At 37.7% G+C, this 25,830-nt stretch overlaps 1 protein-coding gene and 1 pseudogene across 1 annotated transcript in view; one reads left to right on the top strand and one right to left on the bottom strand.

Annotated features, from left to right (window-relative positions):
- Il1rapl2 (interleukin 1 receptor accessory protein like 2) overlaps positions 1-25,830 on the bottom strand; it is a 1,222,115-nt gene that overhangs the window by 301,914 nt on the left and 894,371 nt on the right. The window contains exon 6 of the mRNA XM_052736534.1: positions 123-197. Within this exon, the coding sequence (XP_052592494.1) occupies positions 123-197 (75 nt within the window). The remainder of the gene's footprint in view (positions 1-122; positions 198-25,830) is intronic.
- On the top strand, positions 24,854-25,353 carry LOC128109361 (gamma-aminobutyric acid receptor-associated protein-like 2; annotated as a pseudogene).

Raw genomic sequence — 25,830 nt, 5'->3', positions numbered from 1 at the left:
AACACAAATTGATTTGCATGTAATAACAGTGGCAATAAACCTTTCCTGGTTCATGCAATTTTCCCCATCTGTTAACAGAGAACAAGTTTAGGATCTGTCATTATTCCCAGAAGGAGACTTACCCAGCTGGACATCTATAACACTTGGCTGATTTTCCATGGGGAACAATGGCTTGGGAGGCTTGTCTGTGAGCAAAGCTAGAAGAGAAAATGAAAGAAAGTAATGGAAAAATTGAGATAAATTAGAGGGTACAAATGATTCTATCATGTATGATATTTAATGTTTGTAGACTTGATGGTGTGTAAACATTTATTAGACAGTGTTTGTACTTGGATTGTTACTCTAGCCATACAATATCCATTTCTAGCAAATAAAAAGCATCATTGATTCACTTAAAATAAGATATCCCCACAGCTATATTTTCCAATCCATTCAAACAAATGGGGTATTTGTTTTGGATGTATTTTCATAACCTTGTATGTGTTAAGAAATATAGATTGAAAAAATAAAATCAGAGAAACATTAAAATTCACATATTTGCTTTGTGGCACTAATAAATCTCAATGAATTGCAGCAGAGATTCCCTGTAGCATAATCCTTGTAAGAGTCTAAGTCATCCCGATGTTTTGCCCTAATCTTTAGTAATGCAAGATAGGACTGATAGCTTCTTTAGAGAATGATTTTAAAAAGTCAGCCCTTTTTGTTTACCAAGCCAGATGTTTTGTGTTAACAGACAAGGAAGTAAAATATTCGTCTTTGCTCTCAATTTATAATCTAGGGCTATGAACACTAGACTAGCACAACAAAGTAAAAAGAGAACAAACCATAATATAATATAATATAATGAAAGGTTGTAGTTGTAGTACTTAAGCAGTGAATATATATATATATATATATATATATATATATATATATATATAGTGGAGAAAAGAGATCAATGCTGGCTGAAAGGGTTGGAGGAATTTTTTAGAAGGGACTTGATGTCCATATGAAACTTAAAAGATGAAATAAAGGAACCTTAAAAACACAAATCATGGCATAGTGATGAAAGTTATCAAGAATAATGTATGTACAAAAGAACGATCTCATGAGAAGGAATTCGATGGGTGATGTGAAGAACGAATTGCTCATGGAAAGGACAATATGGATTGGAAATGACAGTACATAGATAGGGACGGATTCAATTCAATTCAATTCAATAATATTCAATGACATAAAATACCTTGGGGTAACACTAACCAGGCAAGTGAAGGACCTATATGACAAGAACTTTAAGTCCCTGAAAAAAGAAATTGAAGAAGATCTCAGAAAATGGAAAGATCTCCCATGCTCATGGATAGGCAGGACTAACATAGTAAAAATGGCAATCTTACCAAAAGCAATCTACAGATTCAATGCAATACCCATCAAAATACCAACATAATTCTTCACATACCTGGAAAGAATAATACTCAACTTCACATAGAAAAACAAAAAACCCAGGATAGCCAAAAGAATTATTTACAATAACACAACCTCTGGAGGCATCATGATCCCTGACTTCAAGCTCTCCTATAGAGCTACAGTAATAAAAACAGCTTGGTACTGGCATAAAAACCGACATGTGGACCAATGGAATCGAACTGAAGACCTTGACATTAATCCGCATACCTATGAACATATAATTTTTGACAAAGAAGCCAAAAGTGCACAATGGAAAAAAGAAAGCATCTTCAACAAACGGTGCTGGCATAACTGGATATCAACATGTAGAAGGCTGCAAATAGATCCATAACTATCACCATGCAGAAAACTTAAGTCCAAGTGGATCAAGGACCTCAACATAAATCCAGCTACTCTGAATCTGCTAGAAGAGAAAGTAGGAAGCAGTCTTCAATGCATTGGCATAGGAGATCACTTCCTAAATATAACACCAGTAGCGCCGACACTGAGAGAAACAATCAATCAATGGGACCTCTTGAAACTGAGAAGCTTTTGTAGAGCAAAGGATATGGTCAACAAGGCAAAGCGACAGCCTACAGAATGGGAAAAGATCTTCACCAACCCCACATCTGACAGAGGACTGATATCCAGAATATATAAGGAACTCAAGAAATTAGACATCAAAATGCCCAACAGTCCAATTAAGAAATGTGCTATAGAACTAAACAGAGAATTCTCAACAGAGGAAACTCAAATGGCTGAAAGACATTTAAGGAATTGCTCAACATCCCTAATCATCAGGGAAATGCAAATCAAAACAACTCTGAGATACCCACCTTATGCCTGTCAGAATGGCTAAGATCAAAAACACTGAAGACACCTTATGCTGGAGAGGATGTGGAGCTAGGGGAACTCTCCTCCAGTGCTGGTGGGAATGCAAGCTTGTACAACCACTTTGGAAATCAATATGGCGCTTTCTTAGAAAATTGGGAATCCATCTCCCCCAAGATCCAGCTATACCACTCTTGGGCATATACCCAAGGAATGCTCAACCACACCACAAGAGCACTTGTTCAGCTATGTTCATATCAGCATTGTTTGTAATAGCCAGAATATGGAAACAACCTAGATGCCCTTCAACTGAAGAATGGATAAATAAAATGTGGTCCATATACACAATGGAATACTACTCAGCAGAGAAAAACAATGACATCATGAGGTTTACAGACAAATGGATGGATCTAGAAAAAATCATCCTGAGTGAGGTAACCCAGACTCAGAAAGACAAACATGGTATGTACTCACTCATAGGAGGGTACTAGATATGGAACAAGGATGACTGGACTGCTACTCACATCACCAGAGAGGCTAACTGGAAAACAGGACCCCAAGAAAGACACGGGGATCGCCCAATGACAGAGAAATGGAAGAGATCTACATGAACAGCCTGGACATGAGTGGGGGTAATGGAGGGCGAGGGTCAAGGGAAAGAGAGCTTGGGGGAGCAGGAAATCCCAGCTGGATCAACAACAGAAAGGGAGAACAAGGAATAGGAGACCATGGTAAATGAAGACCACATGAGAATAGGAAGAAGCAAAGTGCTAGAGAGGCCCACAGAAATCCACAAAGATACCCCCACAACAGACTGCTGGCAATGGTCGAGAGACAGCCCGAACTGACCTACTCTGGTGATGGGATGGCCAAACACCCTAATTGTCGTGCTAGAAACCCCATCCAACTACTGAGGTATCTGGATGCAGAGATCCATGGCTAGGCCCTGGGTGGATCTCTGGAAGTCCAATTATCGAGAATGAGGAGGGTTTATATGAGCGAGAATTGTTGAGACCAAGGTTGGATAAAGCACAGGGACAAATAGCCAAACAAATGGAAACACATGACCTATGAACCAATGGTTGAGGGGTCACCAACTGGATCAGGCCCTCTGAATGGGTGAGACAGTTGATTGGCTTGATCTGTTTGGGAGGCATCCAGGCAGTGGAACCACGTCCTGTGCTCATTGCATGAGTTGGCTGTTTGAAACCTGGGGCCTATGCAGGATTGCTTGGTTTGGCCTGGGAGGAGGGGACTGGCCCTGCCTGGACTGAGTCTACCAGGTTGATCTCAGTCCGCGGGGGAGGCTTTGCCCTGGAAGAGTTGGGAATGGGGGGGTGGGCTGGGGGGAAAGTGAGGGGGGTGGGAAGGGGGAGAACAAGGGAATCCGTGGCTGATATGTAGAACTGAATTGTATTGCAAAATAAAAATGAAAATTAAAAAAAAGAAAAGCTCAAAAAACAAAAACAAAAAACAAAAAAATAAATAATTTTTAAAAAATAAAGTCTTTAAAGAGACAGTAAGGTAGTATAAAAAATAAGCCACGTAAAGATGGATATAACACAGAGAATCTGGATTGTGTTGTCTCTGGGATTTTTAACTGCATAAAAACATTTGATCGTAAAAGCTGTTGAGTTAAACCATTATGTATATTTTAAAGGTACCTTGACTTCAAAATTTGGATGTAAGGATATGTTGCTTTGGAAAGGAGACTCTGCTTTTGTTTCCAGAGTCAGAGGCTATGGGTTTGTTCCAGATTAAGATACATCAGGTTGACCAGCCAAGACCCCCTGAAAGGTCTCCGATGACACCATGGCCCAGATGATCCATCATCCAGAATGGTTTCAAGGCAATTGGTTCAGATTATACACCCTCATGGACTACTCCATAATCCTAAAATTTTCTTTGTGTCCCCATAAGATACAGCACCCCCCTCCAGCAGGAAGTAGTAAGAGAATCTATGCCCAAATTCCCAAATATACCAAGCTGGCTTTGGAGATGGAATTGGCTCACTCCTTCTCTAAACTCAAACATATTGCTAAAAAAAAAAAAAAAGGTTAAAAAATTCTTTTGTCCCATATCAGAAGAGCCCTCTGGTGTGGGACAGAGAAAAAAACAATATTTTTATTTAAAACAGGTTGAGTATAAATACAATCTCTTTCTAAAGAACAAAAGGGGACAGTATAGATAATGATAAGATGAAGGGGTAGATTATTGAATCTACTTTTAAAGAGCAACTTGTTTAAAATGTTTTACATTGCTATGGATTTTAGTCTATTGATACAAGTTTAAAATTAATTTTGTTATATTGTATATATATTTCTATTCTCATTTGAGGTATTATGTTTATGTAACTCATTTAGATTGCAATGGATTATTAAGAAATACAGATTAATAATTAGTCTTCTATGATACTCAAACTTATAGTCCATGTTAGTTTAGTTTTCTAGGTATATATAGATATATTTCAGATCGACAGGTAATCTTCAGATACTTCAAAGACCTACAGAATATGGCATTTAAAATGTTTTAAAAATTTAGACTTTCTAGACAGTGACACATGTCTGCTCCTGGCAGCACCAGATTTACTTCAGAGAGGAGGAGGATGGTCATTGAAGACACTCTATATGGAGTTTATCTTCTTCTTGGCAAAAATAGTCATTTGGGCAAGAAACTGTTCTTGCCTGGACTGCTTGATCGACTGGACATGCAGGACCAATAGAAAGGTGACCACTGAACTTTGATTGGCAAAATGGTCCTTCAGGTTCCTGCTTTGCAGAAGAAACTGCCAGACATTCTACAGGATACAGAGAGAAGTGACTGAGAGATTCTAGGCCTGTGGCTAAAGACAGGTGTCCCAACTTTACAGAAAAACATCAGGTGACTGTCCAGGCTGTAAGCTGTCTCTGTCTACCCTGCAAGACTCCTAAAAGTTGCTTGTGTCCTTCTCCCATTTCTCAGGTAATATTATATCCTTCTGAGGTCTTTGATGTAGTTGAAGACTAAATAGTTACAATTTTCCTTAGTTATGATAAGAGATAAGTTAGATATGAAACCTTAGACTCATAAATATAAGATAGATAGGATATCTTCTTTAATACTGCCAAATACAAATAGACTAGATATTATAAATAGACTAGATATTGTAACTGTAATTCTTGCTTGATAATTGCTTTGTTATCTATAATTTTACTATTACAAGTTAAAAGCTCCCTTTTTGAAAAAAAGAAAAGGGGAAGTGCTCTGGGATGTTCTGTATGTTAAATGTGTTGCTCTGATTGGTTAATATATAAAACACTGATTGGCCAGTAAACAGGCAGGAAGTATAGGCGGGACAAAGAGAAGAGAATTCTGGGAAGTGGAAGGCTGAGTTAGAGAGACGCTGCCAGCAGTCATGATGAGAACCAACATATTAAGATACCAGTAAGCCACAAGCTACATGGCAACTTATAGAGTAATAGAAATGGCTTAATTTAAGACATAAGAACAGTTAGAAAGAAGCCTGCCACAGCCATACAGTTTGTAAGCAATATAAGTCTCTGTGTGTTTACTTGGTTGGGTCTGAGCAGCTGTGGGACTGGCAGTGAGAGAGATTTGTCCTGATCATGGGCCAGGCAGGAAAACTTTAGCTATATCTAAGCCACAGTCTATGTGGCTCCTCAACAGAAACTCATGTGTTCTAGCTGTGTGATACTTCCTTGTTTTCTTTCTAATCATCAAAACTCTATTTAAAATAACATTATTATTATCAATTAGACAGTATAGCTTAGGAAGAAATCATCTTCATAATAATCCACAGATAAAAATGCCCAGTAGGGTGGGATATTTCCATGAGATAAACATACTACATTACAGGCAGTGGGGATCTCCCCATACCCATTCATACCAGATACCAGGGAAAGATGGCAGTGGCAAACATGTGAAGGCACAGCAGAAGCAAAGGACATTCTGGAGTCTGTGGTCTCAGTGTCTTGCCTGTAGGAGATTCATCCATCAGGGATTCACCTCCTTTGGGGTGATACCTTGAACTTCAATTGCCACCTGCTACTCCTCCAACATGGCCACTGGCAATGAATTCTAAAGAGAGCAATGAGAGTCTATAGGGCAATTTGGAAGGAGAAAAGGGAAGGGGAATCATGTAATTATAGTATAACCTCAAAAAATAAAAGAAATAGTATACTTGGAATAGTACACATAATATAAAACATGGTTGAAATGAAGAAAAACCTAGACAAATTATATCTTCTTTATATAAAAAGTATTTTTATTTCCTTGCAGTATTATTTCTATTTTTACTTGTGTATCCAAATCATAGACACTGAGGTTCCCTGGAGAGTGTTCTGAATTTTATTTGCAGAACTATGTCACTAGATGAATTAAGCTATTGGTGGAAAACAAATGGCAGAAGTGATGATCTTCTCTACTCACAGGAGGAGATGAATGTGGGGTCATTGCTGGCTCCTACACTAACCTCCCAATATGTACTTCAGATATATTTACCATAATTCCACACTTAAATATCAATTACTAAACTTTATTTATATTAAGGCTGATTTTACGTATCTTATAATTGTTCATAATATTCAAAATGTTTTAGATACATTAGCGTATGTGATATATGTAGTGACTTGGACCTATAAAAGAAGCAGTTAAAGCTTTAGTCAGTTTAGACATAAAACTCAGTGAAGTTTCCAATGTTTTATTTAGTGTGACCTTATGACCCAAATCTCCCATTTGCAGGATGAGTAGGAGGACACATATGTTGTAGGCAGGAGATAAGTAAAATAGCTGAGAACAACAATAAGCCTCTGACTCCATACTAATCAGTAAAATTGTGATACCTAGGCCAATCAAGTGGTTTCATGACAGTCAACCAGTTGAACTATGATTGCTTTAGAACTTCTCACACATACACCTTTTACCCCAAAACCCAAGAGAGGGAGGAAATAAAATTGCATTTGGAGTCCAACAATTCCCTGAAGGACATTTAATTATGGAACCTAATTTAATTCTAGAACCATGCTTTGGCCTTGGAATTGCCAGAAAGATCTCAGTATGTCTGATGATGAACCAGCCACTGAGCCATTCATCAGGATGTTGATCACTAGCTCAGAAACAAACCTAACAGCACCCCATGTAATGATAGCAATAAGATTAGTTAAAAGACATGCTACCATGGGCAGGACAGCTCATTTACTTCTCTCCCCCATCCTTCTCTTTTAAATTTCATCTCAAACTCATAATTACTGCTTAGGAAAATAAGACAAGAACTGTTGAAATCAAGCCTCCTAAACAACAGAGTTGACATTTACAATTTTATCAGAAAAGTCATCCTAGACATTGAGGGGGACTAATTTGGGTACAACTACATGCTACTTTGTGATTGAAAGGATGGAAACAAGGGATTCAGTTTGATACACATTTCAGTCTGTATTCCCTCCCCTACCCTTCCATCTGTAACTGCTTATCTGCTTGTGTTTAATTATCCTTAAATATAATTGCTCTACAGAGCATACCAACACACTGGGCTTAATGTACTAGTGAAGCTACTAGAGTTACTGTCTGCTTCTTCCTTAAGTGAGATTTTATGTGTTCAACACTAACATTCTTGAGGAGTATGCTCAAATTAACTCTTTTCTATTGAAAGCAGTAGTTTACATCATGTACCACCAGACCAGTCAGTGTAACTGAAATGATTTGACAATGCCATGAACTTAGTGGAATATATGAGTAGCATTATTTATTGAAAGGGATGAATCAGTTGATTAAATTGTCTACACATTACACACTATTATTACAATTTTTATTGCCCTTTTCTTGTTTTTCATCTATTTAATTAGATTTTCAAAATGATCAAGTGAAAGACAGTGAAAAGCAGCCATTAATTTCTGTGAATGATGCAATTTTGGAATAAGTACGTTAAGGTCAATCAACTGGACCACCCCCACAAAGCCTATTCAGTACCATAGCACTTGAAATCATATACCAAAACCACTATTTAAAACAGCACTTAAAATCACATACCAAAATTTCTATTTTTATTGCAACATTTAGCTGTTCACACCTAACAATATCTCCTACATTTACTGGAGGATGAAATCTAAACTTGTCACTGAGGAACATAAATCATGGCAACTACAGTATAGTCTTTGAAATGCTCTTGAATTTTTACTTCTTTTCTAACTTATCAACTGGACATATCAAAGTTTTTTCCTCATTTTCGATATTAGTACACTACATTAATTTCTAAAACTGCATCCTGACTGAAATCTTTCCCTCAATCTTATAGTTAACCAAAGTTATCCTTTATAATAGTTACCAAAGTGATCATGTGGTTGTTTGAATAGGACTGTCACCCATAGACTCCTATACTTGGATGCTTGGACAGTAGGAGATGACACTATTTGCTAGTAATTAGGATGTGTGGCCTTGCTGAAGAAGTATGTCACTGAGGGTGGGCTTTGAGGTTTCAAATGCCCAAGCCAGACCCAGTGGCTCCCCTCTTCTTGATGCCTGCAGATCTAGATATAAAACTCACTGCTCCTTCTCCAGCACCATGTCAGCTTGCATGCCATCCTGTTTCCCAGCATGCTGATAATGGACTAAACTTCTAAAACTGTAAGCAAGCCTAAATTAAATGCTTGCTTTATAAGAGTTGCCATATTCATCATGTCTCTTCATAGCAACAGAGCACTGACTAAGACAGATTGTTTATTTAGCATCTTCTGTTATCATGTGTCATTCTAAGGCATTTTGTATCACATCTGGCAAATAATTTGCACATAAGTCCCATAGATTTGATTCCCAAAGCAGCAATCTGAATTGAGACTTTCAGATATCACCATGTCCACAATATTCTCCCTAAAACCTTCAACTTCCATTTTGAGGTCTACCTAAACTCCAACAAAAGCTTCTCTGATAACCACAGAAGAAATTTTTTTTCTTGTCTGAAATCCCAAAGTATTTACGAGTTCTCTGAACTATTCATCTGGTAAATAGCAAGCATTGCCTTGAATGTAAACTAATCCTCACTTTTTATGGATATGCCAAGTCATCCCAAGTGGATTTCTAATCTCCTGCATGATAAAGATCATATCTCCAATAAGTCAGCATACAAAGTAATATTTGACCTTGTAGAACAAATAAACACAATCTCCAAATTAATTTTCAATAGAAAATAGGGCTTCCCATGGGCTTCTTTGATGGCAAGGAACACAATTTTGCTGATTATAGCAAAAGGAAAACTTATCATAGGGCTTTCTCAAGGATGGCTGGGACATCTGGGGAACTAGGTCTGGGAATGGAAGAAACTAGGCCAGCTGTACAGACAAGAAAGACTAAATTGGTTTTATGGCTTTTAAAATGTGTTCTACTTTATTGTGTTTTACTTTTTTGTTATGTCTCAGTTTGGTCAAAATTTAAAAACCCTAAGAAAAATAAGCTGAATGGACAAATTTTGAACTTTTATTATAGTCAAGAATTCATGCATGAGGGAAAGAAGAATCCCCTAAAAGCAGGTTTACTCAACTTCTACATTATTAAAACTTACTTATAAACCAGTCATTCTCAACCTGTGGGTCATGACCCTTTTGGGGGGGTCAAAGAACCCTTTCACAGGGATTGCCTAAGACCATTGGAAAATACACTTGCGATGTAGCAACAGAATTAATTTTATGGCTAGGGGTCACTACATGAGGAACTGTGTCAAAGGTCACAGGATCAGGAAGGTTGAGAATCACTGTGCTAGACAATAATTCATCAAAATTACTATTCTGTTGTTGTTGTTGCTGGATACATAATAGCCTCTGTACAATCACATGTCAGTAAAATCTATCATAATGATAGACAGTGGCCAATGGCCAAAGGGGAATAAAATCATCTTTTGTAATAATCCCCAACCAAAAGGGAAATATAGGCTGCTACTAAAAAGAAATGAAAACTAGATAGCTAAGTCACAGTATAGGCATATTTCGTTAATTTCTATTACAACAATATACCTTGGAAGATATACTGTTAATAAAATGTCTTAAAGATGTGCTTTTATCACACAGATTCACTACTCAAGGCAATATGCATTTCACTAATCAAAACAGCAGTATTTGTCCAAATACATTCAAAGTTCCAAATATTAAAACCTTTGTCAATTGGCAGAAACTACTCACTGGCCTTGGGTGTCTTCCAAATTACTCAAACTCATAAAGTAACTCCAAAAGGGGGAGGGGATGAAGTCATAACAAATCTATGCATCAGCCCCAAAGTGGCAAAGTATGTGAGAATCATCATTTATCTGGTGCTGTGAGGCAATTAAGGACTTTAAAAGGAAAATTAGCTGTAGCCTCTCTATGTGAAGATGGAAAGGAAGCTCTTCCCAAGGAAATTAGATTCAGGAGAAGCCAGATAGCTTGTAAATAGCCTTCCTACAATCATGAACAGAGATTTACCAATCCAAACCAGATCGTTGATTAGTGTGAAGATTTCAGACATCCAACACAGAATTAATACAAAAGTTTCTGAACTCTGAACATATCAAAAGTAGCATCACTCATTGAAATACTTTGTATTTCTTTTTGTAAATTAGGTAACAATCTTCTAAGGCCAGAAATATATCTTTATGAAAAACCAAATGATAAATTTCCTTATTCTGAATATGGTGTACACATTTTACTATTTAATCTAAATCCTCTTTTTATAGAATTACAAAGATGAGAACCCATGTAGTAGATAGCTGTTCTGTCTATGACCTTGAAGTACCTGCCCCTGGAAGGATGCTCCTTCAAGAGGAAGTAGCATTGAAAAGTACCTTATTCAAGATCAGTGGGAATCATCCCAATAAACACATTTTGGATAAAAAAGAAAGAGGAGAGAGGTGGCTCACATGTGTCTCAGGTCTTAAGGGGAACCCTGAGCCATGCCCCAGGGGCAAGTATTTCAAGGTCATAGACAGAACAGCTATCCACTACAAACCCACCTAATTTAGGCGATAGTCCAAGAAACACACACACACACACACACACACACACACACACACACACACACACACACACTCTTATGATAATTCACTATCAATCTTAATCTTTCAAAATATAAACACAACCAGAATCTGTCACATATAAAGTGTCTCCTTTGTCTTATTCCTTGTTCTGTGTTCCCCACTTCAAAGATTTCACTCCAGTCTTTAGGTATCCAAACTTGCACATCTCTCATCAAAACCAATTTCAAAGGTGCCTTTTATTGTGGATTTCAGCCACCTTTTAGTTCCCTTTATAGGCTTGTCTCTAAATGTGGAGTGTAAGGCTTTATTCCTTTGTAGGCAGTTTACCAGAAAACACATACTGGGCCCCAGTGTCCTTCCCTAAATTCATGCACAATACAAGGAAAATAAGACTCCCTTAAAAGCATGAATGTTGGGCATTAAACAGGGTGGACCTTAGTAGAAGTCTATGAAAATTGAGAATATTATTTCCTTTGAGATTATAATCAGAAATTTTATGACTAATTCTCCCACTTTGTGACATTTTTAGGAAAGAGATACTGGGAATATTTTAAATAAATAAATATCTGTGAAAAGTCAAGCTTTGTTTTCAATTCAGCCTGCTATTACTTCTATCAACTATCTACTCTAGCAATTTTTTATAGTTATTTTCAACTACCCCAATTATTGTGTATTCTGCCTTATTTATAGCAGGAGACAAAATGCTATGAACTGTTTATTAAGTGCATTTACAAAGTGAATACTTTCTCTAGATGTTTCTGTTATGATAAAAAAAATCTGTGTAAGACTCGGGGAAAAATCAGTGATTCTCATAATTGTTTGGAGAATTTGTCAAACCATTCAGTTACCTATCTCACACACTTGCCCATCTCCCATTAAAAAATTCTTTTTACTAAGTAACTTATTGATGATGGCAATGGTTCATGTCTTTTACATGTATGTTAGAAAAACAAAATTGTTAAGAACCACTAATAATGAAGCAGATAGAAGTCATATTCAGAGGATTAAATTACTTCAAAAACACATTCTTGTTGCACACACACACACACAAATTACCCCTGACACAATTTAAAGTCACTACAAGCATTTACCTTTTCTCCAGCATAGAACATAAAGTCGGTCATCCCCTTTTAATAAACAAATGGTCCTTTAACAGGGAGATGATAAGTTCCTTGAGAAGTAAGATGCAATTCACTTAGCCATTGCCCCTGTACAGCTCAGAGCCTTCATGGCAACTGGCTCAGGGCCTGTGTCCTTCCTTGCAACTCAGAGAACGTGCCCTGAGGGTAGTGGATGGTCAGGGCTGCTGTGAAGTTGCCCTGAGATGACCTCTTCTCTAGGTCCCAAATTTATTTCCACTAATATTTTACTTTGAGCAATGCATGAGCTTGGGGAAAGCTTTAGCACAAAAGTAGGGCAATTTCTTCTCAATGCCATTTGACACAGGGTCTTTCTCTGGAGAGAAGATTGTTTATTCAGCACAAATCTGCTCAGACATAAAGCAACTTCTTCAAACTTGAAAAGAAAACAACCTTGGGGAGAACTGGAAATTTAAACAGAGGTTGGGATGGTAGCCCCCACCCTTTTCCTTCATAATATATTTTCCCTGTTTTTGCCTTTTCTGTCTCAGGGAAGATACTTGTCTTCTTTTTCTCTAAAATAGTACTCCCAGGATTCATATTGCTGATTTCAAAGAAATTCCACAGTTGTTATTAAAGAAATTAACAAGATAATATATGTTCTGTTTCTACACAGAATCTGGGATATAGTTAGAATTAAAATAAATATGAAAGGTTAAGTATTAGACTTGTGTCACTTTATATCTTGCATTAAGATCATCATTTTCTGCCCCCCTCCCCCACCCCTCGCCACCTGAGGTCCTAAGAGTGGGAGAGCTGTCCCTGCCCCTCATCAGCTGCAGCACTAAGGAGAGTGGCCCTTGCACATCGCCTGAACAACACAGTAGAGCTGGCCCTGATGGTGTAAGTATAAGAGAGTTGACCCTGAGGATGTGAGAACAGGAGTACTGGCCCCACCCCTTGCTCAGTGTTGCAAGGGGTGAACTAACCAGGGCAATGTGGTGAGAACAAGGGAAAGCTGGCAGGCTGACCAACCCTGCAACTGCAACTTCCCAGGCCCCAAACCAGGGTTATGAGTTAGCCCACCCCAACATCAACCCCATCTGTGATCTGCCGGAGCACATGAAGGGCCTCCTTCTTCAGACCCAAAGCTGCAGGATCTCCATGACACAAGGCAACAACAGGAAATCAAAGAGGAGTCCCAGTGAGGGCCCAGTATCCATAGTGTAGCAGAAACCAGAGGCCTTGAATCAGACCAGTGACTTTGCAATGAACAGGTATATGGATAAAAGGGTTTACTGAGTGACTCACTGTGTCACACTACAGCTTCCATGATGAGATTGATTTTTATTATTTTCTCTTAAATTTTATTTTATTTTGGGGGTCGATTGCAAGGGCAGAGGGCAGATAAGAAGGGACAGGGAAATGAATGGGATGGAGATGCATGATATAAAAGACACAAAGAATAGAGCCGGGCGGTGGTGGCGCACGCCTTTAATCCCAGCACTCGGGAGGCAGAGCCAGGCGGATCTCTGTGAGTTCGAGGCCAGCCTGGGCTACCAAGTGAGTTCCAGGAAAGGCGCAAAGCTACACAGAGAAACCCTGTCTCAAAAAACCAAAAAAAAAAAAAAAAAAAAAAAGAGACACAAAGAATAAATAAAAAGAAAGTTTAAAAAAAGATCACCATTTTCATGTGTGGTTGCTGATCAGTTAAGACCTAGAATTTCACTCAGACCAAAATGCTTAGGGATATAAGACACTGAAAGATATGTAATTTTAGAGCTAGACAAACCCTTAAAGTTTTGACAAATGAAGAAATAGAATAGCAAGAAAGAAACTGCTATGTTCAGCATCATGTTGCAATTTAGTCCTAAAAGGATTAAAATTCAAAATTTAAACGTCTAATATTTTTACCACTTCACAATGGATAACATTCATTCAGCATCAATTTAAAAACAGGGTACTTTTAACATTTATTTTCTCTTTAAATCCTCGCAACAACATATAAAGCAAGTTCTATAATTAGCAATATTTGATAAGTAAGAAGAGTATGCTCACCAAGATTAAATATTTTTTTGCCCAAAGTTACACAGGCCAAGGGCGCAAATCTATCTTACTCTTGAGATCAAGCTGGTAGCCATTATACTACACTGTCACCTCCATTCATTGTTCTTAGATTTAAGACTGCTTCTTTTGTTTTAAAATCTAAAATACAGCTTATTAGAGCCAGATGTGGTAGAATACACTTATAATTGCACCACAGTAGAGACAGAGGGATCTCTACTTTGAAGCTATCTGAGATATGTAGTGGGCTTTAAGCAAGCAGTGCCTCTTCAGCAACACCCTTTCTCAAATCAAACACAAAAAAGAATACCATATGCTTCAATGCAAACATTGCCATCTATGTGACTGAATTAATGAGATTTTGTATAATGTCCTAGTTTTCTGCTAGAGTTCCCACTGGATTGAAATAGAGGTAGGACTAGGTTGTATAAACCACACTAAGGACAGAGCTTTATTCCTCTCCTTTTCTAGATTCCAGAGTATCCACATTTCTTCATGTTTGCCCCTCTTTCATCCTCAATGCTAGCCAGGACCTTGTCACTTCATAGTGAATTTCTCTTCCTCCTCCCTTTTATGGATGAAACTTGATGGGATTTAGAATTGTGATGGAAATGAATCTCTGGGCATATCAATGAGGGAGTCTCTAGATTAGGTTAATTGAGGTAGGAAGTTTCACCCTGAATGTGGCTGATACCATTTGAAGAACTGGAGTCTAGGGCTAAATAAATAGGACAACTGGAACTGAGCACAAGATTTCATCTCTTCCCCTCTTCCTGAGTGCTGATGCAATGTGAGCAGCTGCATAGAGTTACTGCTCCCGTGACTTCTGCACCATGATGGACTGTAACTTCAAACTGTGAGCCAGAACAAACCCTTCCTTCCTGAAGTGGTTTTTCTCATGCATTTTGTCACAGCTACAAGAAACTATACTGGCTTCATCTTGATCTTCCAGGTTCATTTCCGTTTCTGAGCCAGGTAGCTAGGACCTATAGTTCCCTTTCAGCCTTAATTTTCTTTTTCTATAGCAGATGAAAACATGGATGTCTTTGAGAAGGAACACTCTTTTGCCTAGCTCCATTGTTGTATGAATCCTCAATGGTCTTATAATAAAAACCCGGAGTCAGATATTGGGGTAAATGCTGAAAGATCAGAGAGACAAAGGAACAAGCCATAGTCACTTCTCACCTTTTCAACTCCATGAATTCTCTGACTGAATGCCTCTAAGTCCTCAGCTGAAAGGGCCTGAGTTCCTGTCTAGTCACACCATATATTCCCTTCTCAGCCCAGCTATTCACTTCCTATCGCAGCCTTCCTAGTGCTGGGATTAACAGTATGTGTGCTTCCCAAATGCTGGTAGCAAAGACATGAGATCTTAAGTACTGGGATTAAAGTTGTGTGCCACCACTGCCTGGCTCTGTTTCTTTTAGACTGGATTAATCTTGTATAGTAGAGGGTGGCCTTGAACTCACAGAGATCCAGATGGATTTCTGCCTCCCTAGTGCTAGGATTAAAGGTGTGTGCCACCACTGCCGGACATCTACATTTAATCTAGTGGCTGGCTCTGTCCTCTGATCTTCAGGCAAATTTTATTTGTTAATGAGTAAAACAAAATATCACCACACACCATGCCACATACATTAATTAAATTAAATATTAGTAGATTTTTTTTTTTGCGAAAGGTTATTATGTGACCCAGGCTAGCCTCAGACTCTCTATGAAGCCAAGGATGACCTTGGACATCTGGTTTTCCTGCCTCTACATTTGGAATGTTCACATAAGTATGTACTACCACAACTTGCTTACCAAGGGCTTCATGCATACCAGACAAGATTCTACCAACTGAGCTACATCCCTAGGTTTAAATAGAATGTAAGGAAAAGAAACATAATATTGAATTTTGGATGAAATATAGTAAAATGTGCATGCATGCTTTATATAACTATCAAATGGACTTTTGTTTACCAGTTTAATTTCATTCAAATCAACTTGTTAATATGCTGTTTGTATTTCAAATAAAAACCCATCAAGACAATTATTAAAACTTTTGTTTTCAGCTTAATGCCTTATTTCTTTATGGCTTCCAAAATTCATTAGGCGCTCATAGCCCATAGTCAACATGTTTTGTAATGCAAAAGGGTAAGAAAATGTAAAATATCACTTAAGCAAGTTTATCTGTTTAGATGTGTTAATAGTACCCCCTATGAGGATGAGAGACAAGTGTCGGTGTTAAAAGCTTCTTTAGAATCAAGTGGTTCATGACAAGAATGATTATCTGATTCATAGAATATTCTTTTGGTGGACATTAAACAAAATGTCATATTTAGAACTCAGGAAGAAATTTTTTCTAATTGTAGAACTATTCTAATATAAAGAGCTACTTAGTTCAGGATTTGAATTGGAAATAGAGTTGGTGTCAATCACAAGACATTATCCTTTTAGCCTTCTCCATGCTAGCTATTTCCGCATTTATTTTTGACAACTGTCAGTAAATAATTTTTATGCCAAATGCATAATCATCAAACCCTATAAATTGGTGCCAGGCATGGTGATGCAACTATTCTGGAAAAAGGGTAGATACTCTATAAAGAGAGACATTTGTACCCCTCCCTTTGGCTATCAGACTACTGAAATAATTTATCCCAAATAATTAAAATATCTGTAAGTATCTTATGCTTTAGGAAGGGGAAGGCTGAAGTTGGTGCCAGGCAGAGGATGAACTTATCTCTCAGGAAAATATTTCTCTAAATTCTGAAACTTTCTCAAACCACCTTGCAGGAGAGCCTAGACAATTGTGGATCAATGATGGGCAGGACCAGATCTTGACCAGACATTTTACTTATGTATACCTCTTAACCTCTACTGAAATCCAAACCTCTTGCCTGTGCCCCTGATGTCAGACATGGGAGTTACTGGATCCCTTTATTTTTTTCATTTTCCCAATGTAATCACAGAGAATAAGTCTTCTGTGTTTTTCATTGTTACTTGTTCCTTTAATGGGTGAATTGGGGCCTGGTAGTTGAGCTTATCTTGTTGAAGCTTCCAAAGCCATTTTTTAACCCTAAAAACTCTGGAAACAGTGACAATTATGAAAATCCACTTTGTTGGCAGAAACAGAAGGACCACAAGTTCAAGACCATTATAGGCCATATGGGGTGACCCTGTCACTAAACATAACAAAAGCTAACCAAATGTATAAACTGAAAGATTATTGACATTTCACAGAAGAAGAAAGTAAGGCTTGGAGAGGTTAATTTTTTTTTAACCTAAGGACTCACTTCTAGACTCTAGAAACACTATTAAGTTCCACTTTTGTAACCACTATTTTGTGGAATCCTATTTTCACTTGAGTCTTATGGATATGAGGTGAGGACTAAAATTATTGTTGTCTTATCATAGAGGAAATTAAGTTTCAGGGAGTTTGGGTAATGTTACCAAAGTCACCTAGCTAGCAAAATGTGCAGAGATGTCATTGAGACTCATCTGTTTGAACTTAAAACTGGAATCTATGCCCCTAATCTCTCTAGGATGAATATGTAATAGTGTTTTAATTGAACTCAATCACACTAAAATATCTAAAAATCATTTTCATCACTAAAGTCAAAACCCAGCCCTTAGAAATCTTGATTAATTTTTTCCCACATGATGGAAGCTCTCTGGGAGGTTCCCAAGCTTGTTCCTTGTCTTCATAACACTGATGAGCACTAATTTAATTAATAAAATATAAGTTGATGATCTATGATGTTGAAATTGATTTTCAAACGAAGCCAATTATGACTGCTCACAGTTCCAAGGAGAAAATATAAGCTAAGTGATTTTAAGATGCGATTAGTGGATGAAGCAGAATCAAAGGAAAAAAAAAAACTAAACTGAACTTACAAAGCACTTTCTCCTCTTCAGCCTGCTCACATTAAGTACAACTGGGAAACTATGGAGGTAAGAATTATCTTTAGAAGGTGAAACAGGGAAACTTAGGAAGCTTCTAATGAGGATGAAACTCTTACAAAACAGATGCCTTGCTTGTTTGAGTTTAACCTTATAAACTTGCCCACTGAATGGAATTTTGAAGGTGGCCCCAGATTTTCTGACAAGTGTGAATCTCCTGAGCTGTCATTAGTAATCCCCTAGTATAGCTTTGTTAAGAAATTGGGCTCAATGCTCAGAAAAAGTGGCTGCCTGTTTCCGTAAGCAGTGTTTGAAATCTTATAAGGCAAGCTAATGCTTTGACAGGTGAACCATTGCCACCAGCCTTCCTTATAAAGAATTAAATGAAGCAACTTATAAGTGCAATCTGAATTTACCTAAGGGTCTGTACATCTCCCCTGTATCATCTGACCTTTTCATCCTTTGCTCTAGAGGACTGACACTTCCTCTGTAGAATATTCCAGTATAGACAGAAACCCAGGTGTTCAAGGCTGCTCTGGCTTTCTGCCCAATTGACCTGGTGCCACTGGATGTTTCCACAGCTAGCATAAGCTTTCCCTGAGAACTTCTGCAGTCAAGAAGTGATCCGGTCATTTGTAAAAGAACAAAAGGCTTTTCAGGAAACTTTTCTGTGGGGGTGGTTGCTTGCTTTTACAAACCAGAGAAAATCCTGCAAGAGGTTGTTGTTGCACTTGGTGAATTCGTGTGTGTTGCTTTGCTTTTAGCCTGACAGGGTAGTTACACAACTGAGTGAAAACCAGGCCTTTAGAATCTTCATCTAAGGTCATCTAGTCCATCAGTATTTTAACATGAGCCTGACAGCTGGAGCTTACTAGCACGGACCCATTTACCCTTACACAGTTTGAAAGAAGAAAGAAGCACTGCTTGGCTCTTGAGAAGGGAATTTCAGTTCCCAGGACAGCAAAATTCTCCTCACCCTCGCCTGTTTTATGTCTTTCCAGACCTTGGAAATGTCTGTGATGTTCATCAGCGTCTGATCGCACCCTAATTCAGAGCAGATGGCAGCTTGTATGTTAGGGTTTTATAGGGAAAGTCTCTCCCAACTTTCAGAAACACCTGCCACCCACTATCTAGGTCACAAAACTTTATAGCATTGCTGTTGAAAGTATACTCTTTAGATGAAGAATACTTGAGTTGAAATTCTTGCTCTGCCACTTGTTTTTCACCTGGATCAGTCATTCTTAACATCTGATGGGATTATATTCCCTTAATGCAAAACTGAGGATGATAAATGTACCCAATTTGGGGAATTGTTGTGAGGATTAAATAACATTGAGCTTGTAAGATGCTAGGACAAGGGCTAATTCATAGTTTTGTTTTCAATAAATGGTAGCAAATTGTACTGAGTTGTCTTTCCTCCTAAGACTAGAACCCAATTAGTTATTCTAGAGTGAATGAATGATGGGAAGTAATTATGAGAATAGGGATGTTGAAATGGAAGGGGTGGGATACTGATGGGAAGATGGCAGTGTGTAACAGAGTTAAAGAGAACCAGGATCACCAAAACAATTCTCTTGAACTTGAAAAATTTGGGTCTCTGATATCATGAGATATTGCAATACTCTGTCCCTAGAGGTCTAGCTCTAAAATTCAACGTCGATAGCTTCTGCCTTGGTAACTGCATCAACTTTTTATCTACGAGCTTAAACACATCTACAATAATGCACAAGGAAATGGACAAGCTTGCAGAATCTATCCCTCCCCCAATCCCACCACCAGGTCTTGCAAAATCAGAAGGAAATTAAGCAGGATGACTGGAGTTTTGGCAAGATGTCAGCAATTTGGCTGAAAAGCAAACAGGCAAATTATTGGCAGGATAACAGAAGCCATTTCATCAGCTGAAATACTGTCTTCCACAGACTGGATAATTTAAAAGTGGCTCACTTTCTATGTGCTGTCTCTGACCCTGGGACAAAATTGAAGAAATCTGGGTTGGAATCCTGAATCATCTAGTAATTTACAGCAGAATCTTGGTGCAATTCAGCTAACATTTCTATTGATTTGAGTCCTCATCTTAAAGATGAGGATGAAATTTTTCCTGTGTAGTTGTACAATTAATAGGAGAAGCAAACAAAATAAGAAATGATAAAAGTCATGATATATATGTGTATACATACACATATATATACATGTATATATACATGTATATATACATATATATATATAAAAGAAACTTTAAATATATGAGTTTTATAGCTGAAAGTTTTCCTGTGTCCCGCCTGGTCCTGGAGTTGCTAAGACTCAAGGAAACACACAGAGGCTTATATAAATTACAAATTGCATGGCCAATGGCTCAAGCTTCTTGCTAGCTAGCTCTTATATCTTAAATTAACTCATTTCCACAATCTATATTTAGAAACTTCCAGACATTCTACAGGACACAGAAAAAAAATGGGGGGAAGGTGAGGGGGGTGGGAGGGGGAGAACAAGGGAATCCATGGCTGATATGTAGAACTGAATTGTATTGCAAAATAAAAAAAAATGACTGAGAGACTAGGCCTATGGGCTAAAGATGGATGCCCCAATGTTACAGAGGAACTTTGGGTAACTGTCCAGGCAGGCAGCTGTCTCTGTCATTCTAGATTATTGGAAGGTACTTACAATGCTCTTCCCATTTACTTAGGTAATATTGTATCGTTCTGTGGTCTTTGATGTTGTTGAAAAGTAGGTAGTTACAATTTTCCTTGGTTATGATAAAAGATAAATTATATGTAAACCTTTAGATTCACAAATATAGGATCAATAGAATATTTTCTTTAATTTTGCCAAATACAAATAGACTAGACATTATAATTTATTTCTTGCTTGATAACTGTTCTATTATATGTAATTTTACTATGTTAAAGTTAAAACCTTCTTTTTTGATTATATAGAAAAGGGGAAGTGTTGTGGGATGTCATTCTGTATGTTGTGAATATGTGTTGCTCTGATTGATTGATAAATAAAACACTGATAGGCCAGTAGTCAGGCAGGAAGTATAGGTGGGGCAAGCAGATGAGGAGAATTCTGGGAAGAGGAAGGCTGAGTCAGGAGATGCCAGTCCGCTGTCCAGGGACCAGTATGTAATGGCACACAGGCACACAGAACACGTGGTGACATATAGATTAATAGAAATGGGCTGAGTTTAAGTATAAGAGCTAGTCGATAATAGGCCTGAGCTAATGGACAAGCAATCATAATTAATATAAGCTTCTGAGTGATTATTTTATAAGTGGTTGTAAGACTGCATGCTGGGCAGGACCAGAGGAGCTTGGGAGTAGAGAAACTTCCAACTACAGAGTTTTAAAACTGTAATGTCTTCCTAATGCCACAACTTTCAACAATATATCCAAGAAACAAAGCTGTCATACAGCATTCTTAGAGGCTTCTGAGAATATATACAGTATCATTTCAGTTGCCAGTTCAGTATTTTTTTTTAATTTCCCACTATACTACTCTATTTTATGTTTCTTATAAATTGACCTAATTGTAATGAAAGGTACATTTATGAAGAAAGGTGAAGATTATCAAATATATTTCTGGAAAATAATGCATAACAGTTAACATACCATTATTATGAGCCGAGTACTAATCTAAAGGGTTAATTATTAATCCATTTAATGCTTCTAAAAACTCTACTTATTATAACACACATACTATTACTATCTATATCTTACAGATTGAAAATGAAGGCATCAAGAAATTGTATGATATTCCCAAGGTGACGTGCTATGAAAAAAACAGGGCTAATGGAAGAATTTGGGCAGTCTGACTCCAGAGTTCTTGTTAAGTATAATCTAAAGAATATCTGAACTGATTTAGAGCATGCCCCTGTTATTTAGTCATAGAAAATCTTATAAAGACTCCAGTTCTTCTACCTAATACATGAGTTCCTTCAACAGAGGCCAAAACATTCTAACTTGGAAATTATATATAACAAGCTTATATATAGTTGTATTAAAATTCATTATTTTATTCTGCTAATTTTATCATTTTGGACACATTATCATTTAGTCTTATTTTTTATTGTCAGAAATAATAAAGAATAAATTATTACCAATTTCTGAAATATTTGCAGACATGTCATGGTCTCTTTCATTGCCTGTCATCCTTAAAATTCTGCCACCACCTTTCCATGCTGAGCATCCACTTTTCCTTCAATTGTCCTTTGTCTTTTAGGTGATGTATTTTCCAAAACCTTTCTCCATCTTAGACATCCTTTTATGGACACAATTTAGTCTGTCATTAAGCCTCTTAAATATGTCACAATAAACAGAATACTAATTTAAGTTGTCATCTGAAGTGCAATTGAACCAATACTTCTATTGTTCTGGATCCTAAGTTTTTGTGATCTGGACTAAGAGGGAATTATATTTTTGGCAACCTAGTCACTCTGCTCATGCTCTTTGCCAAATAAAATCCCAAGACTGTACTTTTGCAGTTGGATTTTTGGACCTGAATGAAAAGTTCTGCATTTTTTTTATATTGAATGTGATCTGGTTAGTTTCAACTCATCATTCCAAACTACTGAGATCTTTTTGAATAAGAATGATGTATTCTAAAGAATTAACTGTCCCTCCCAACTTCTTAACATTTGACAATGTGGTAAGTATAATTTATATGTCATGTAAGTCACTGATAAAAAATGCAAAACAGGATAGAACTCTGAGACAGGATGCCTCAGTGGTCAACATACTGTCAGTATAGAATGCTGAAGTCTAGATCCCATTGTCTAAACAAATCTCCACACTGTGCTGTAACTCTTTGACTTAACCAAACTGCATCAGCAAAAGAATTTGTGGGTATCAATGAAAAGTTAAAATGTGGGACTCATTGCTCAAAAAATATTTAGGATTTCAAGACCATAATGACTGATCATTAAATCAGGTGCTAGGTCTCTAAATATAGGACCCCACACATCTGTACAAGTCAAATGTCTATGAACTCAACCCTGTTGCATACTTCCTGTGTAAAAAATGGCTATCTGTTCAAGAAAATCTATTCTTTTTTCTTTCTGAGCACATATCTAGCATTCACTTTCGCCAACTTCCCTTGCAGTTAGGTGTGACTAAATGTCTGAGTTCTGGCTAAAGCAATGTACTTGGGAGGAATAAATATTACTTCCAGGATTGAATCATAAAAATCTCCCACATAATATTTTTTGTCAATTTTGGTTCCATAGCCTTCATACAGATGATAACAATGACCGTGGAAGCTATTTGTTGAAAACAGTGAATCTTTAAGAGTAATATAGCTTAGTGCCGTAAAGTATGAGTAGTTCCTATAAAAGAAGCCAAAAAGAAATGTCTACCACATGTATACCATTAGACTTCTTTGAATTTGCTTGGGAAAACTGCTAGTATCATTTGCTTTGGGATGTTCTGTATGGCAAATGTGTTGCTCTGATTGGTTAGTAAATAAAACAGTGATCAGCCAGTAGTCAGGCAGGAGGAAGTATAGGCAGGACAAGGAGGAGAATAATTCTGGGAAGTGGAAGGCTAAGTCAGAGACACTGCCAGCCGCCGCCATGACTAGCAGCATGTGAAGATGCTGGTAAGCCACGAGCCATGTGGCAAGGTATAGATTTATAGAAATGGATTAATTTAAGATATAAGAACAGTTAGCAAGAAGCCTGCCACGGCCATACAGTTTGTAAGCAATATAAGTCTCTGTGTTTACTTGGTTGGATCTGAGCGGCTGTGGGACTGGTGGGTTTCAGAGATTTGTCCTGACTGTGGGTCAGGCAGGAAAACTCTAGCTACAATCATTATATAATTTATTGTCTGATTACCAGAATTATCCTGAGGGTTAATGGAAATTTTTATTTCCTTATTCAACAAAATAAAATCCATCAGGTCTAGAGTGAGAAGACTTACCAAGACCTAATTCAGTTAATTCTGAAGACAAAGGCAATTTGAGGACTTGTCAAGCTTGGATTTTCTTTTCTTTCATTTTTCCTATAAAAATATATCTTGGCCTGTGTTCTACTCATGGATTTTTAACATATTTTATTTTTTCGAAAATTACTGAGTTTTTTGTTTGACAATTATATGCATGTATGATGTGAAATCTGATTATTATAACCCCTCTCTAATGTCCCTCCTATTTCTATGACCTTCCCCTCTTCACTACGTGTCCTCATCCCACATTAATACATTTTGTTGTTACTGTTACATTTTTGGGAGTGTGTGTGAATAGTTGATTTTAACTAGGATTACCTGTGTGACAATGGGTTTAGAACTCTCTACGTCAGCTTGGTTAAATTCTTGGTGGGAATACCACAGAAGATAATGTCAACATGTCCGCTAACCTGCCTCAGTAGCCAATAGTTCAGCAGAAAGGGGTAGGGATCCATAACCTCCTCCCCAGTCCATAATTGACTGTTGATAGGCCCCATGTCTTATGTTTTTAGTTAATCTCCTCCATAGAACAAAGATTTTGTTTTGGGGAGTAGTCCTCACTGCTGCCTCCACCTCCGTTGTTGTTGTGGTAGCTTCTCCAGAGTCAGTGGCTCAGAGAGCTGCCTCCATTGCCTCCCTTTGCCATGAAGTGGATGTTTAAGGAGGACCACTCGCTGGAACACAGATGCATAGAATCTGCGAATATCAGAGCGAAGTACCCTGACCGTGTTCCGGTGATCGTGGAAAAGTCTCAGCCTCTCAGATTGCTGACATTGACAAAAGGAAGTACATGGTTCCCTTTGATATCACTGTGGCCCAGTTCATGTTGATCATCAGGAAAAGGATCCAGCTTCCTTCTGAGAAGGCCATCTTCCTGTTTGTGGACAAGACAGTCCCACAGTCTAGCCTAACTATGGGACAGCTTTGCAAGAAAGAAAAAGATGAAGATGGATTCTTGAATGTGGCCTACAGCGGAGAGAATACTTTTGGCTTCTGAGAGCCAGTGCTTGCTAGGTACACCGTTCCTGCTTGTGTATCTTGTAAATAACTGGATGTTTCCAGTTACTCTACCAGAGCCTCTTCACATAGACCTATTAGTACATTTGTAACTGGATTTATTTCTTGATATATTGGAAGGTTTTGTTTCCTTAGATTAGTAGATTATACAGAGTTTTATTTCCAGTTTTCTTTTTGTGCACTGTCCTCTTGGCTATGTGTTCCAGGGAACCCGTCCTCTGGGAATCATATTTAACGAAGATATTTCCATAATGAAGGGAGGTAGGTATGATACTAAAGTGAAAAGGAGAGAGTGATACATTGTTCTGGATTATGCTCCAAGTGTTAGATAGCCAAGTATTAAAAGCACCCAAATTTACAATAAAACTTACTCTTTTTTTTGTTTGCTTATTTTTTTTAAAGACAGGGTTTCTCTGTGTAGCTTTGCGCCTTTCCTAGATCTCGCTCTGTAGACCAGGCTGGCCTTGAACTCATAGAGATCCGCCTGACTCTGCCTCCCGAGTGCTGGGATTAAAGGCGTGCACCACCACTGCCCGGCAAAACTTACTCCCATAAAGGCAAAAAAAAAACCCGACTGTTTTTGAAGCAAACAACCATCTTATAA

The sequence above is a fragment of the Peromyscus californicus genome, unplaced genomic scaffold (genome assembly GCF_007827085.1).
Source record: "Peromyscus californicus insignis strain IS unplaced genomic scaffold, ASM782708v3 Scaffold_10__1_contigs__length_136768540, whole genome shotgun sequence".
In the NCBI taxonomy this organism is placed as follows: domain Eukaryota; kingdom Metazoa; phylum Chordata; class Mammalia; order Rodentia; family Cricetidae; genus Peromyscus; species Peromyscus californicus.
This window is presented reverse-complemented; position numbering and strand designations above follow the sequence as displayed.